Source organism: Anabrus simplex, chromosome 1, assembly GCF_040414725.1.
Source record: "Anabrus simplex isolate iqAnaSimp1 chromosome 1, ASM4041472v1, whole genome shotgun sequence".
Classification (NCBI taxonomy): domain Eukaryota; kingdom Metazoa; phylum Arthropoda; class Insecta; order Orthoptera; family Tettigoniidae; genus Anabrus; species Anabrus simplex.
Genome location: NC_090265.1, coordinates 288,382,405 through 288,400,335, shown reverse-complemented (window position 1 = coordinate 288,400,335; position 17,931 = coordinate 288,382,405). Strand labels below are relative to the sequence as shown.

The following is a 17,931-nucleotide window of genomic DNA, read 5'->3' as shown; positions in this document are numbered from 1 at the left end:
GATAAAGGTAGCAGGCATCCAGGCTATACAATGGCTGCACAGAGTACTAAATGCTGTATGAGCAGACAACAAAATACCTGCAGATTGGGAATTCCCCTGTTTAAGAAAGGCAGCAGAAGGAAACCCATCAACTATAGAGGAATAACCCTGCTGTCTCATGGGCTAAAAATTCTAGGGAAGATCATAGAAAGGAGATTGAGAACCATCGTTGAACCACAGTTAGAGGAGTAATATGGATTCAGAAGTAACAGATCAACAATGGATCTAATGTTGAGCACTTGCATACTGATGGCAAAGTATTGGGAGAAAGGCAAGAACCTGCTCATTGTATTTCTGAATATAGAAAAGGCCTATGATAGTGTTATTAAGAGATAGCAATGTGCCTGAAGGACTAGTAAGGAAAATTCAGATGTACAAAAACTGTACTAGCTGTGTACAAATTGGGGAAGGTCGATCATCATGGTTTGAGACCAAGAGTGGAGTTCAGCAAGGAAGTGCACTGTCCCCACTACTGTTCATCACTGTTATGGACAATACAATGAAGAACATCAAGGAAAAGTTAGGTGAACTGAATGCAGTAGCCTTTGCTGATGATATCATGATTTGGGGTAAAACAGAAGAGGAAGTACAGACCAGACTCAGCATATGAAAATCCCAGTTCCAGGAATATAACCTCAACATCAGCAAGACCAAGGCAGTGGTGATGGCAATCAACAGAGAAGGGCGTCCAGCAAGTGTAAAACTAGGAGACCACCAGCTAGAGTGTGTGGATAGTTTTCCTTTCCTTGTAAGTGTAATCTCCAGTGATAATTTGGTCCAAAAGGAAATTACAAACATAGTGCAAAAGGGATCCGAATTCTACCAACAAGTAAGAACACTTTTATGGGATGACACGATTCCAAAACCGGTCAAACTGATGATGTTTAAAAGCTATTTCATACCATGGTATTGAAGCGTGTACCCTCACAAAAAGAGATTCATTAAGACTGCAAGCATCAGAGATGAAATTTCTTAGATCCACCATCCAGACGACTAAGATGGACAATTTAAGAAATGAAGAGGTGAGGAAAGAAGCCAGAATAAAGACATCCCTATTAGACCAAATCGGCACATCCAGACTACGGTGGTACGGGCATGTGATGAGGATGGAGCCTACAAGAACAGCCAGAATAAATTTGGAAAGACAGGTGGAGGGGAAGAAGACCTTAAACCTGATGGATGGACATGATCAAGGTTGATCTAGTTACCAGAGGATGGACTCCATGACAAGTTGTATATGGGCAGGAAGAAGTGGAAGAGGCTCATTAACAGTACCTGGAAAAGTGGAACTGTACAATGATGATGAATAAGAAAGATTTTTAAAATATTGTCAGCATCATTACATAACATTCTTTTAGTGGTGTAGTTCTCATTCATTCACATTATTTCATAGTTCAAGACATCTTATTAGAACTGAATAATTTTAATATGTAGGTATAATATAGGTTAAATATCCTTTCTGCTGTATATCTTAACCAATTGTAAAAATTCTTTATGGCTGATTGTGGCTTAAAGCAGAAACATGTACCAAAGTCTGATGAAAACAATCTAAGAGATTATTACAGTAATTGTGTATGTATTGAATAGGTGGACATTGCGTTCTTCTTTTTGTAATCTTTGTAATGGCTAGTTGTGGCATCATGATGTTTTAGCCAAAAATCATTGAATCTAGAGAAGAGTATTAGAAGGTGCATTGTTATGGTGAATACGGCATGTTTTAATTTGCCACTGATCAGGTTACTTCCTTCTCAATCCTTCCGTAGACGTTTCAAAACTTCATCATAGAGAGCAGCATAAACTGTTTGACCAAGTTGAACAAACTTTTTGTGAACAATTCATTTCTGATCAAAAATGCAAATCAACATGCACTTGGTGTTGCTTTTAACTTGCCTCGTTTTCTTGGGGCAAGGTGACACCAGACTGTTCCATTGGCAGGATTATTGTTTGGTTTCTTGGTCGTAGGCATAAAATCAGAATTCATCGCCCGTAATGACATTGGAAAGAAAGGTGGGGTCATTAGCAGCCTTTTCTTTGAGGTTCAAGTAAACGTTGAGTTTTTGTTGCTTTTGGTCATCACTCAGGAGTCTGAATGCCAACTTTGGTGAAACATGTTGCATGTGAAATTCTTCTGTTCACATTTTGTGTTACATTCTATGACTGATTTTACTACTGCACTGCCTTCATCATTGTTTCGACAACTATCTTCTTGGATAGTCTGACACACTTTTACAATTATTTCTGGCATTGAAAAACACTGAATGTTGTGGGTATACATCATCTGTTGATGTTCTTCCCCCTTTGGAGTGAGAAAATGACTCAAGTATATGGGAATGTACCATAGCCTGCTCCTTAAAAGCCATCTTCAGCATTCTTTGACACTCAGATGCTTTTTTTTCATAGCTTGAAGCAGAATTTGATGCAAATATTGTGTTTATGCGAGTACTCTATTTCACTTTTCGCAAAGAGCACACAGCATTCAGTTATGAACACAAGTGTAGCATCACTCTTGATGCACAGAACAAGCTGCTATTCCTCGTAATACAACGATACTGCTTTTGCAGGTAACAAAGAGCACAGGAAGTACAGTCATTTTACGGGGCATTTAACCATATTGTTAGGGACTTCCTCATCTTTCCTCCTTTGTTTAATCCATTTACAGAATCACATGAACACAGGAAAGAAATAAGGTTGACTTAACTGATACTAATACTGTTATTTCTGTGTTTGAAATATTTATAATATTGGTTCTTGCTTTAAGTGCAGATATTTTACAATTTGATAGAAATGAGCTTTTAGTTGAATTTCTCTTTGTATTTCAGCCCAACACTATAATGAATCTGATGATGCTGATGATGACGACGATGAAAATGAGCCCAAAGGTATTGAATTTTCTGAAAAGCTTGGTGCCAAGAAAAGAGCTAAACTGGAAGCTAAAGCTGAGAAGAAGGCCCATAGGGAGGTAACTGAAATGGAATCTTCTAATTCATATTCTTTCTAAATTAAAAATAATTCATACCTTACCTTTTACACTTTTCAAGATATTCAGAGAATACTGGTGCAAAAGGAGGAAAGTGAAACAACTTATGTATGTAAAAATTATCTGGAAAAGGGGGGAAATGTTACACAAATGCATTTTATTAATTGATTATGATTAATACAACTTCCCCCATGAGGAGGCTGCCACAAGAACAAAGTATGTAGACTACACAGTACTGAGTACAGTAGAACCTCGTTAAGACGTTTCTGCAAGGGACAACAAAACAGAACGTTTTAAGCGAGAAAACGTACTACTGAATATGCAAATAAAAATTCTAACAGGGATACGGAAACACTAGATAAGATTTTTTCCGACATGAGGGCATTTTACGTCGTGTATCCGCATGTTCAGTGAAAACTATATCTAGCATTTCTAAAGATGAGAAGAGTATTAAAAGATGTGAAAAGCACGAGAGACGAATTATGAAAACCATTTCTGCTGGGGCATGTAAAGTAACAAATGCACTGAAAGGTGTGAAAAACACTAAACAATAAATATGAAAACATGTGCACGGGGGCTAATAAAAATACAGTAGAAGTCCGATATAGCGAGTACGACATATAACGAGAACTCCGTTATAGCGACGACTTTTTTCTGTCCCTTCGAAATTCCTATATTAAACTGTGTATCGTCCTTCAGTTACAGCGAGAACCCTATCACTGGCGCATCCGTTATTACGAGCGATTAAGCGCGCACAATTTTTTCCGTTACTGATATTTATGCACCCCAGCGATGATACTGCATGCGATCGATTACCTTCGGCATCGTTTCCTAGTTATGTGCACTAGCGACTTCTCTGGTCGACATTCGAAGGCGATGTCGGAGTCGATTAGTAATATCCATCGACAGCTGGTCCGTAAAGAAAATTCGAAATGAAAGAGAACAAATTTTTCAACATCAATGCGTAAATAACGTACCCGATAACGGTTGTTAACTTGTTAATAATTAAGGCTGACTAAACGAGCGCTTAATTTTGAGGCTAAATACTGCAATTAAGTAATATTAGGATACACCTCGAGATATGGCAGAGTATTATTATTTATAAATTTCATTTTCCGGCAGAGTGCTGTAACTCCCCTTCAAACTACTGAAATTCCTGAACAGATAAACGTTGACTCAAATAAGTGTAAATAACAAGGATAATGGGCGCCACCTGCAAAACACTTGCAGGAATATTTAATTATGTAGAGCAACGAGCCACTCCCTCTCCCAAGGCGACGGTCATCAGGCTGACGAGGCTCCAGACTTGCTTTGTAACCTTACCTGTTGCTATATAACCCCTGAAATTAAATTTGGGTAACATGCCAGGTTCAGCCTCACTCCACTGACAAAAGACTCACTTAAAGTTTGATTCTATGATTTTACTCCCAGAATAAGAACTAATATGTGACAAACACCAACAAAAATAAACACTTATGCAACCCACTTAGTGCTTGCTGTTTACATAGAGCTAATATACACAATACTATACAACAAAATCATCTCTACAAATCGAACATCATTATACTTTTAACATACCTCCAGGTAAGAGCCCCACTGCACTCCGCTGTTACCGTGAATCCTAATCTGGTAGAGAAAAGTACGACGACTATTTCTCTACATATGGATGCAACCTTCTTTACTAACAGCATCCCTAACCTATTTACACTTCTTCGTCGTCTTGAATTTCTTCACAATTGCTGGCTGGGCAGACAGCGTTACATGTCCGGAGGCAAGCAAACAGCAAAATTCTCCACCAACTGAAGCTGCATACTCGGGTTACAAGTTCCAAACAAACACTTTCTTTTACAGAAAGTCCACTGCAAAGCCGGTAAGTCGTTGAGATTATACCATGTTCACTCCGTAACAGATACTCCAAACAATAGCAGATCGTATAGCAAACTGCGCAAATACGTCGCTCCCGCAGACCAGTACAAATGAGAAACACACAGTATCAGCATCAGAGTCAGAAACACAATGAGAATCAGAATCAGAATGCCTCGCCGCACACGTTTACCCACTTATATATCCTTGCTACGCGTGGTAATCGCGTCCTGAAAAGTTATTGGTAGCAACGCTCACACCGGCACTTCTTCCCGCGTCACTCTGTCAACACAAACCTCGCTCAAAACAAAGCCCTCGCATTGGCTATCGAGTATATGATGTGACATAGACCGTCCACTCATGTATGTCCACATTGATTCACCCCAATTCTTCAACCGATACAACCTGCCGTACCCCGTGTTTTCAAGCCACTTGTTGCAACACCTCCAACTGACTTCAACCGTCTAAACAAGGTCCTACACTCAGTTCGCGCTGGTTCCCGGTGGCGAGTGGACGTGACTATCGGTGCTAGCGTATTAATCGGTATAGTGTGCGAGTAGGTTTGGTGTTTGTAAGGTGTTCAAGTTTCTTCGCTTCCTTGGGAGCGGTGTGGGAGTCTTGTGAGTAACTATATGTATTAATTTCTCAACTCCCTCCGAACCTCATGGCGGAGTCGAGTGGGGGACAGCGTATGGAGGAGGAGTCAATTGAGGTAGATAGTCAGGAGTTCTCTGTGGATAACACCCTCGTGTTACATGACCCACCCCCACCTGATAGTAACCGTGCTCCCTCTCCTAAAGTTGATGTGTATTCTCTGAAACCTGACACACAGACATATGATGAGACTCATACGGGACCCTTCGTAGTATTTGTGGAGGCCCTTGCTGACGGTAAGAAATTGGGCAGCATCCATCCCATGGCTTTGGGAAAAATTTTTTATGATCGTAAATTTGAGGGTGTTACTCAAATTGCTCGGCGAGGTCGCCATAGGATCCAAATTGAGTTTAATTCACGAACAAAAGCTAACGATTTTCTCACCAACCCTATTTTAAAGGAAAAAAACCTGAAAGCCTTTATTCCATCTGCGTCAATCTATAAGATAGGCGTTATTCGAGGGGTTGATAAAGATTTATCGGTCGAGGAACTTTGTAAGGTTGCTGACTCAACTGCCCCATTAGTCGAAGCACAGAGAATGAACCGACGCTCCTTTCAGGATGGCCGCGTCAGTTACATTCCCACTGGTACCATTAGACTCACGTTTCGCAGCCAGACTCTCCCTGCTTTCATTTCCGTCTACCGAGTTCGTACCCAGGTCGAACCATTTGTTTTCCAGCCGACGATTTGCCGGCGATGCCAACGATACGGCCACACCAGAAAAAACTGTAGGGCTCAACACCCTCGTTGCGCTAATTGCGCACATGAACATGAAACTACAGAATGTAAGAATTCTACCCGCCGTTGTCTCAATTGTTCCGGAGAACATTCCGTAGGTTCACTTCAATGCCCAGAACAAAAACGGCAACAGGAACTGAAAAAACAGCAGGCGTTGGCCGTCCCTCAGTTATCCTCAGAGTCCTTTTTTACTCCGACAGCCAATAGATTCAACCCCCTTTTGACCTTGCACAACTTTCCTCCGCTTCCGAGCACTTCGTCGTTTCCTCAACCCCAGCCGCCGAGAAAGCGAAAATTTACGGCGATTGTTTCATCGCCTTCACCTAGTCCGGATCGTTCGCCAGGTTACGATGTCAAGGGATATCGTGCTCTTCTCAAACAGCCTCCCTCTGTCACCACTGCTATACATCCTATACCTTCCATATCGGGGACGAACCTCCCGGCCACTTCCAGGCATGTAGATTCTACTGTATACTCAAAGCAAGACAGTTCCCGGGCCTCGAACCCGGTATCGGCTACCATTACAGCTATTTCAAACAAACTCTCTGCCTATGCCCGGGCGGCTGAAAACGATGCTAAATGGTCTAAAATGCTCCTCACCATGCAAGAGGAAGTTCAGTCACTACTCCATTCATTAGTATCATTTATATCGTTACATGATCATTCTTCAGTGGAATGCACGGAGCGTAGTTCACAAGAGACATGAAGTATTCTTGCTTATTGATTCTTACAAACCTCATATCATTTTCCTTAGTGAAACTTGGTTGGCTCCGGCCACACATTTTCATATACCCCATTATACTGTTATTCGTCATGACAATTATGGTTTTGACGGGGCGTGTATTTTGGTCCATAACAGCCTATCATACTCGTCGGTATCATTAACGTATAAAATACCTGGTACACAGGCGGTCGCCATTGTGATCAACAACATCCATTTTATTTCCATCTATTGCCCCCCGAGAATTCAAGGCACTTATGCTGATTGGGCGACTTTTTTCTCACACCTGCCGCACCCCTTTCTTCTGGGGGGCGATTTAAACGGGCACCATCGGAGTTGGGGATGTGACGTTTCGTGCCCTAAGGGCAATAAAATAGCTAAATTAGCGGCATCACATCATTTACGGATTTTGAATGATGGGTCACCTACTCGCGTTACGCCCCCTTCTACAAATAAAAGTGCTGTGGACTTAACTATCTGTTCGAGTAATCTGGCGCACCGTGTGGAATGGGAGGTCGTCAAGGACACCCATTCCAGTGACCATTTCCCTATCTTTATTGGGTTGGCTGACGGTCTCCCCGCGGCTCAACCCCAGGTTAAAGTAAGCAGACGAATGCGCAACTTCAATTCTTCTCAGTTTCAACATTTTTTAGCCCACAAGTTTGCAGCCTTAGGAGGTCAACCGGTGTCCTACAGTTCCTTCACAGCTATTATCACTGAATATCTCGATCTCTACCATCCACTACAACCATATTTCCCACCTAAATCTATCGTTTATGCCCGCTGGTGGGACGCGGAATGCACCGCCTTAATATCACGCCGGAAAGCAGCATTGCGCTCTTTTCGACGTTTGGGTACGTTCCAATCTTATTTACATTATAAAGTCATAGTAGCACAATCGAAAAAGGTTTTTAATGATAAACGCCGCCGAGCTTGGAAAACATTCATTGCCTCGTTAAATAGGCAGACACCGTCCAAACATATATGGAGAGCAATCGCTGGTCTATCGAACCGCCTCCTTAATCCACCGTCTACTATACATTTCAATATGGATGCTTTGATTAACTTTTTTCATCACCTCACGCCGGATTCGGTTGACCCTCAGTATGGTTTCGTTATCCCTCCTAGTTCCAATACTTTTTCGTCGCTCATGAGCCCAATTGACATAGACGAATTAAATCTGGTTATCAATACTTCCAACAATTCGACACCTGGACGGGATGAGATTTCGTATTCCGTATTAAAGCAACTCCCCCTTCTAGCTAGGCAACATTTACTTCACATTTTCAATCATTGCCTTGAGACGGCTCGAACCCCTTCCACATGGAATGATTTTTATCTCGTACCCCTGTTGAAACCAGGTAAAAATCCTCTCCTCACTGATAGTTACCGGGGTATCTACCTGGGCCAATGCCTTAGGAAACTTTTCCAAAAAATTCTTCTGGAACGCCTCAAATGGTCTCTCGATTTTTATAACCTGTTACCAAAATATCAATTTGCCTTCCTCCCGGGTCGTTCTGCCTCTGATGCCATTCATCTTTTGGTTACAGATATCAGTTTAGCACGCTGTCGGAAGGAACCGTTGTTGGCAATTTTCTTTGACTTACGGGGAGCATATGATCATGTTGACCTAAAAATTTTACTCCAAAAATTGCTAAATTATAAGTTTCCGCCGCTCTTTATTAATCTCCTTTTGAATATGCTAAGGCACAGATCACTTCAACTCAAACACTTCCCACAAATCTCAGCACGTCTGACCTCTACGGGGCTCCCTCAGGGGGATATCCTCAGTCCTATTCTCTTCTCAATTTATTCGATGTCCCTCGAGAACATTATTACACGCAGAGCACGTATGATCCAATTTGCGGACGATCTCGTGTTATATCTCAGTCTTCCACAACTTGACGAGGTTTATAAGTCATTACATCTGACGTTACTGGATTTTGGAAAGTGGCTCCATGATCATAACTTAGAGGTATCTTTTGCCAAATGTCGTGCGATGATTTTCTCTTGGGCTCGGCGTACAGATCACCCGCCTATTCGCTTCCAAGGGTTTTCGATCCCGATAGTCCCGTCTACTAAATATCTTGGTATTTACCTTGACCGGAAATTACTATGGCACTCTCACATCAAATACCTGGTGGATAAGTCCTTTCCAAAAAAATCACTCTTTGTTGCCCTACGACATAGATCTTGGGGATCCGATCCTAGTACGATGCTTCTGTTATATCGTAACATTCTTCGATCGTCTTTGGATTATGGCTCGGGGTTTATCGACACGGCGGCCAAGACCAAACTTAATCACTTGGATTCACTGCAAGTACAGTTTGTTAAACTTTGTCTTGGGGCTCTACCATCTTCCCCCAACAATGCCACCCTGGTTGAAGCTGCGGAATTCCCCTTAAATCTGCGGCGAAAATTGCTAGCAACTAAGTTTCTTCTACGGACTTTATCTCTAAACTCTCACCCTCTCATTCCTAAATTATCTTTACTCGTTCGCTATTATCACGATATGGGTACTCCGTTACACAGATTCCCCGCGCTGGCTTGGGCTTATTGGAAATTTAGCTATCTTCGCAACTCTATTCTGCGTAACCCGTCCACAGCTAACTACATCTTTCCCTTTCAGGCAAACTACTATGTCCCTGACATGATACTCCCCATGTCCGGGGAGGTCCCATCTTTTGGCCCGGCCCGGACACAAGGTGCTCGGAAATATGTCCATCACATTTTGGCACAGGATGTTCACACATTAGCACCAGTCTTCTATACGGATGGGTCCAAAATTTGTAACCCCCCAGGTGTGGGGGCGGCCTTTTTCTCCCCAGATCTTGTCCTAGGTAAACAATTCTCCCTCCCGTTGGAGACTTCTATCTTTACGGCTGAAGCTTTCGCCATCCGTCAAGCCCTCTTATACGTTAAGTACTCCCGCCTCGAAACTGCCACTATTGCTTCTGATTCCTTGAGTGTACTTCAGGCTTTACACAATCCCAATTACCGCTCTCATTGGTACATTCAGAATCTCAGAAAAATTTGTTTCGATCTTCATCAACGAGGTAAACAGATTAAATTTCTCTGGGTTCCGGGTCATTCCCATATCACTGGTAATGAACAGGCTGATCGCTTAGCCCAGGCTGCTGCGCATGGTCAGGGTGTGGCGTTTTATTTGATGTTGCCCTACATGGAATTTTGGAGCGGTTGTTGCGAGACTCTAAGACAGATTTGGCAGACTGAGTGGAGTAACCCCGCGTGTCGAACAGGACGGAATTTATTCACCATTCTCCCGAATGTCCCACGTTCTCCGTGGTTTACAAAACATCCTTACACTCGACGTCATATTACGAATCTTGTCCGTTTGCGGCTTAACCACATGTGCACGCCGGATCAATTATTTCGGATGAAGTTGGTCGCGTCTAACCTCTGTCAGTGTCGAACGTCGATTGCTACCATTAATCATCTACTTTTTCAATGTCCGTTACTCGAAATTAGTAGGCGTAAATGGTTACAACCTTTTTTTTGTACACACTTCGCGTTACCCACTCAATTGACGTGTTGGATACTCGATCCCACGCCTACTACGGTAATTGCCCTCTCGAATTTCCTTCATGACACTAATTGTTTACTGTAGGTTCGGTGTTGTTGTTTTCCTTTTCCCCTTATGTGTCGACCTGGTCTTGTTTGTGATTGGTAGAAGTCGCCAAGTATCGGTCACTCTGGCGTGAAGTCTAGTACCTTGTGTCCTTGTGCTTTTCCTGTGTGGTAGATATGTAGTTGAATTCCTTATTCCCTTTCTTTACATTTTACATATTCCTTTTCATCTTCTCCATCTTTTGGGTTTGTTTAGAGGATGCGTGGCTGGGTATACCGCTCCCAAGCGAAGCCCATTAAATTATACGATCAAGACAAGAAGACAAGACTTCAACCGTCCTTCCCGATATAGTCGCAGTTTTCCCGGTTGCACAATCCTTACGGCTAGGCCATATTTACAGACTCTTACCCAAACGGAAATTTATACAAAATATAATAATGAACATATGCAATATTCCCTAACTATACATTCTTCTTATAATATTACGTTTTTACATGATATATAAACAAAATTACATGATTTTAACCTAACAAACTATATACGAAAATTTCCTAACCTAAAAACTCGGGAGTCGTACATACGTACGGTTACAGTGCTTAATTGATTTCAGAGGTTAGTTTATATTTTGCCGCGTCTGGTTAAATTACGGAAAGGCTATTATGAAAATTTATAGCGAGAAAGGTATAATTTCTCTACTGGTGCTTGAAGTGTGTTTTCATTATACGCATAGTACGGTTAAGTTAGGATACGTGACACTGTTCGAATAAGAAAACTGAAACGTTTGCAACAAAACACGATCGATCATCTTCGGTACGGTATAGTTTTCGCACTTTGTGCATTTGCGAGCTCTCTCGTTGACATTCAAAGGCGATGTTGGAGTTAATTAGTAATACCCATTGACTGCTGTTCTCTAAAGAAAATTCAAAATGAAAAAGGATAACACGTTTTCTTACTAAATGCGTAAATAACGTGGCCGATAGCAGTTGTTAACTCATTAAAAATAAAGACTGAAGTAAACAATATCTTCATTTTAATGTTATACCAGTATACGGAAATTAAGTAAGAATGGGATACACCTCAAGATATGGCAGAGTACATCACTGGTTTCAGATGATATTTCATATCTTCTCGCGTCTAGTTACAGCTATTTACATGTAAATTTTACGCGAGAAGGTTATTTCTCTACATGCATTTCAAATATGTTTTCATGATAGGCTACATATACAGTTCGGTTAGGTGACGCTGTTTGAAGAAGAAAGCTGAGGTGTTTGCCACAGAAATCTGTGGAGTGATACGGTACCGTATTTCTCCGAATCCAAGCCTCTTTTTTCTCAGAATCTCATGCGAGAACTCAAGAGTTGTTGCATTCGCGGCCTAACAGTAAGTTAATGGACACCACTGGCAACTACCGCGGTAACCACGCTGCTTCTTTTCACACGCGCACAGAACTCGTCGACAATAAACGACCACCTCTTTCTACACATCGCTAGCCGCGACAACCGGCTGTACAGTGCCTGTGTGTTTCTCAAAGCTGCAGAATGGCATCAAAACATGCGACCCTTCGAATTCTTAGAAAAGCCATGGCTATCAGTGGCAGAGTCATAACGCGTCTATTATACTTGACGCTTAGTATAATTAAGGTTTATAGACAGCAGGAATATTTTCGTGATGTATAGTCGTATTGTAAAGATTCGTGGAAAAAGTACCGTATTGCCAGCATATTTTCAGCGGGTTCTAGTTGATATTATGATGGCAATTTATGTTTATTAAACACTCGGAAATGTAGAATAATTGTGCAGCCGCAAGAAAATACGGCATAGGCCTAATTAAAGTGAATATTTGGCGTTAGCGTGAAGACAAAGAGCTAAAAAAATGCGTACTGTACAAAAAATGCATTCAGTGGTCCGCAACCAGGGCGCTTTAAAGAAGTCGAAGATGAAATTGTGAGGTATGTGCATGAAAAACGCAAGGGCGGAATGGTCGTACCGTGGCACAATAAACTCGTTCGTTGACTTTCAATGTTCGCGATTGGCCGAACCCGACAAGCGAGACGTGCGTGTAGCGGTAGGCGGTTATACCTGACGCTGCGTAAAAGTAACAGTTTTATAGACAGCAAGAATAATTTCCTGGTGGATCGTTGTGTTGTAGAAACGCATGGAATAGGTATTGCCGGAAAATTTTCAACGAGTTCTCTTCGGTATTATTATGCCAATGTTAAGTTAATGGTCCTTAAACCCGCGGAAATAAAGAATAATTGTGCAGCCGCAAAAAAAAAAAAAAAAAAAAAAAAAATACGGCGTGACGAAAGTCAATGTTCGGCGTCTAAAAATAGTCTAAAAATGCGTAGGCTTACTGTACAACAAGGCATTCATATGATTTTACAAACTTTTTTTGAGCCTGATAAAAATATTTGAAGAAAAAAGTGGGGTTCATCTTGGATTCGGAGAAATACGATACCATATTTTTTTCAGAATGAAATTAAACATACACTTTCACGTAGTATCGGATTACAAAAAATAACAAACAAGTAAACCGTAGTGTGGATATCATCTGCGGAAACGGAAGTTTTGAACAAGCTGATTGCCGTTTCATACTGATTTTAAAGTGCATGAAGGGTTTTCCGACTTTTATACAAAATCGGATATAACGACAATCCATTATAGCGAGTAAATTTTTCGCTGTTATGAATTCTCATTATAACGGACTTCTACTGTATGAAAGTGTTATTGCAGATCACACTGTTTGTAAAACAAATTTTAGTAGAAGCCTTTTATTTCGGAGCAGTGGATTATTAAACATTATTTTCTGGTCACACTCTTAGACAATAAATTGGAGGTCATACTATACCATGTGCGACTGAAAGGAATGACTTTGGCTTCCATTTTGAATAAACTTTGAGCCGTTCGAGTGATCGAGTTGAAACTCAAAGGTACTAGTTCAACATTCGCAACCTCCGCGCACTTTAAGATGCGGGCACCAGTCCACTTTCTGACAGATTTTAATTTTGTCTTCGTAACTAGGCTATCCCAAAACAAGTGTGTGCCACACTAAATCAGTTTCACACGATTATATCCCTAATCCAGGTATAGGCTACCATATCATGTGGCGAATATTCACTACACTTCACTGCACCCCTCAACACAAAATAAATTTCTAACTTCTGAATGTAATGTGAAATACAAGCACAAATATTCTCATTGTATTATTGAGCAATCTTGCTGTTAACCAGCAAGCAAAACTGAACATTCCTGAGGTTAATGACTTGCTCCCTGAAGGTGCAATTTATCCTGTGAATTCAGACATTTAAGGCCTTTTTCCGTAATCACGCAACTGTGGTGACGGCTCCTATAGTTGGGGACAAATCATAACGACCTCGCCTCACACCACTACTTTCCAGCAGCAGCTCGGTGTCTATTAGCGACTAATAGGATTTACTACCTCCGCTGCAGCCATAGTTGCCAAATCGGCTACTGCACTCTACACGAAGAAAGGGTAAATGCTACAGAGAGTGAGGAAGAAAGTGGTTTGGCAGCCTCTCCAAAATAAACAAGGATCACTTAGAGCTCATTAACTCAGCAGGGTGCAGGGTGGTATTTACAGCTGGCTGCCAGCTCGCTTCTAGGAACTGAGGTCATCATGTTTTGTCCTCAACTATACCCAAGTTGGAAATCCTGATTTCTTCACAAAGGATGACAAATAACATTTTCAGGGCTAGAAAAATGTGATGATATTAAGAGTAATAGTGAAAATTTGTGGTGCAATAAGCAAGGTATTTTTATATAGATTTAATACGATGAGAATCGGGACTTCGAATTTACGAGGTGTTAAGCGGGAAAACGTGTCGATGAGGATACCCACTAACCAGATTTCACTGTATTTCAACCTTAATTCTATTACCTCAAATAAAGGTCCAGTGTAAATTAATTGTTGTTACTACACTGCCTTTGTAATTCTGCTCATCCACTGACCAAGTGAAGGGTTTTAGGTACTTAAAATATTGTGTAATGTGTCTTTCATGCCAGGGCTTAAGAGTTTGTCAAGAATAGCTAGATTTCAGAACAGACAGACTCCTTATTACTTGTCGAGAGTTTGAAATGTATAGAACAAAATATTTCAGAAAATTGATTTATTTTCAGTTTTAATAGTCATTTTCTTCTGCTGATTGCTAAAAATTAAATCAACAACTTGTACCATGATGATCCAATATAACATGACTTACACTTTTAATGCCTGGCATGAAAGATATTCTTTTAATCCAGTTATCTTTCTGAGAATAGGTATGGAATTCTCTAAGATGCAATACATTTTCTTTCTCTGGATGGAACATTTCAATTACTACTATTGTACTTATTTACAACACACATTTATTCCAGATGGAAAACTACACAATTACTGCTTTCTGTTGAAATAGTCCAGAATCAGTCTCTGTTTACTCTTATTCTAATATCCTCTATTAGTTATTAAAGTTCAAGGTTATGATGACATATATATATATAAAAAAATTTTTGCTAGGGGCTTTACGTCGCATCGACACAGATAGGTCTTATGGCGACGATGGGATAGGAAAGGCCTAGGAGTTGGAAGGAAGCGGCTGTGGCCTTAATTAAGGTACAGCCCCAGCATTTGCCTGGTGTGAAAATGGGAAACCACGGAAAACCATCTTCAGGGCTGCCGATAGTGGGATTCGAACCTACTATCTCCCGGATGCAAGCTCACAGCCGCGCGCCTCTACGCGACGGCCAGCTCGCCCGGTATGATGACATATGACAACTATCTACGTAAAATATACACCGCTGCACTTACCTCAGAACTGGTAAGCATCACTTCACTATACTGAGTGATTTGCTGTGCTATTTTGGCCATGTAACTGTCAGCTTGCATTCAGAAGATAGTGGGTTTAAACCCCACTGTCAGCAACCCTGAAGATGGTTTTCCAAGGTTTCCCATTTTCACACCGTGCGAATGTTGGGGTTGTATCTCAATCAAGGCTATGGTCGATTCCTTCCCACTCCTAGCCCTTTCCTGTACCGTTGTCACCATAAGATCTGTCTGTTATAGTGTGACTTAAAGCAAGTTGTAAAAAAAAACCAACCTTCAGTATGCTCATCTTCTACATTATCATTGGTGGGAGACTCTGCTGTTATTTTTTCCGTAACCCGTTCCTTCACACTTCTTTCCTCTGCAGTTATCATAGCATCATCTACTTGAGTCTTCAGTAGTGTAGTCTGACTGCAGTGTTCTCCATACATCAGGAAGCAAGTCATCTTCTTCCTCCTCTGCTGACAGTTGAGAGTTGGGATGATTCCTGAAAAATCCTGCTTTCAAGAAACAGTTTGAGATGGTAGTCTGCTTCAAAGACTTCACAGTGAAGTGAAGTGCATTCAGGATTGAAATTTCAAATTATGATGGATACTTTCTAACCATCCATAAGGAATAAAATTGGCTACATCAGGCTCTTCCTATAAAGTGACTTAAAGGAGTGTATATCCCTTAAAACCATAGGCTCCAACTTGTTGTGCAGTTACCGGGCAGAAATCCTAACTGCACATTCCTCAAATAAACATCCATTGGATGTGCAGGACAATGGTTGATGATGATCTTCCTATTTGTGCACCCATTTTTTCATCCAGAGCAGCTAACTGGTGTCGATGATCTGAAGCATAGCCGTCTACATTTACAAGCCAGAATCATGTAAGTTTGGCATTGTGTAGCGGAAGCCGAGGTGAAAGCGCGGGAGCTATCGTTGTATATTGATGTGTAGTGAATGTTTTGTTTTTATTTTTTGTGGGTATGTTCAAGTATATATAACAAGGTAAGTGATTGAGTAAACATATTGGGCCATATGAGTCCAGCCCCACAGTTGGGTGACAAAAATGGGACGTATTGTCTACAAGTAAATTATGCGTGGTGAAAATATATGGGGCCTAACTGTTACATTATTTATAATGTGCGCTGTCAGTATCGTTCATCCTATGGTTTCATCATAAATCCATTACAAACAATGGCAGATATGTACATCATGAATCATAATTACATCAAAATCATTGTTAAGTAGGATGTCGTAATAGATATCTCATATGTAGGTTTGGCGCATATTCATATTCATCATATCGCGTTTATTTTTGTATTTCGCTTAGCTCCGACAGAACATAGGATCAAGGGTTATGAACTTCATGTTGTTGGTCCTTATTGAACTGAGATAACATATAAATAATGCACAGGAGAGTTTTCCACCTATTCAATACTAAGTTGTATTTGCAATGTTGTTTTCATTACATGGGACTACTTTCAACCCTACTCGTCATCATCAGCCATATTAAACATACACAACATTTGGCGAAATCCTAAAACATGCTTCTAAGCAGTAAGAATCGTATGAATAAATAAATTTACAATATGAAGTGTAGTTGAATTAGGCAAGGGGTACGGCGCTCAAAATGTTGCAAATGAAAATGAAATATTACGTGTGACGTAGGTGAGTAATAAAAGTACACTAAACATGCTAAAAAGTCTGGAATAAAAGTGCAAATGAGGTGCTCTGTGTTGTAGGTTAAAAATTTTTAGTATGATTATAGACTCATGGAATTCAGTAGGTCCTGGTAATATGTAACGGTTGTGGACCGAGTGCTATGGTACTAAGAATGAACACAATGTAAACTGGCACATATATAAAAATATACAAGTATGTACAAAGTCTGAGTAACAAAATTTGCAGTTGATACTCCCTACTAGAGGAGTCGACTATACACTGTATCAGCTTAAGTGGGTGTATTAAGTAACCAAGCCATGTTGATTGGGCTGCATGGTTGATTGTTGAAGTTGTGCAGAATGTGAAGTTTTTGAATTCTTGTTGAGAAGACAGTAGACACTGCTCTTGGTGATATTAATTGGTGGAATTCTCAGTTCATAGCGGAAAACAAATTTGACCTCGCGCTGCGGTGTGTGTAGCAGCTACTGTCTTTTCAACAAGAATTCAAAAACTTCACATTCTGCACAACTCCAACAATCAACCATGCAGCCCAATCAACACGGCCTGGTTACTTAAGACACCAAGTGCCAAATTCTCCGCTTAAGCTGATAAAGTGTATAGTGGACTCTTCTCCTAGAGAGTATCAACTACACATATTGTTACTCAGACTTTGTACATACTTGTTTATTTTTATATGTGTGTCAGTTTATTTTGTGTTCATTCTTAGTACCGTCAAACGGGGTGATTTCGGACGGTTTTGAGGTTATTTTCGTCTTAACTCACGAAGGGAATCTTTAATTGTATTGTTTACCATCCTAAAAATAAGGAATATATCCAGTTAATGCAATACCCTACAAACAAAAAATATACGCCAACGCAGG

At 40.8% G+C, this 17,931-nt stretch overlaps 1 protein-coding gene across 1 annotated transcript in view; it reads left to right on the top strand.

Moving 5' to 3' along the window:
- The window catches only part of Ddrgk1 (DDRGK domain containing 1), a 157,991-nt gene that overhangs the window by 101,817 nt on the left and 38,243 nt on the right, over window positions 1-17,931 (top strand). Inside the window, exon 3 of the mRNA XM_067142387.2 lies at window positions 2,859-2,998. Coding sequence (XP_066998488.1) covers window positions 2,859-2,998 — 140 coding nt within the window. The remainder of the gene's footprint in view (window positions 1-2,858; window positions 2,999-17,931) is intronic.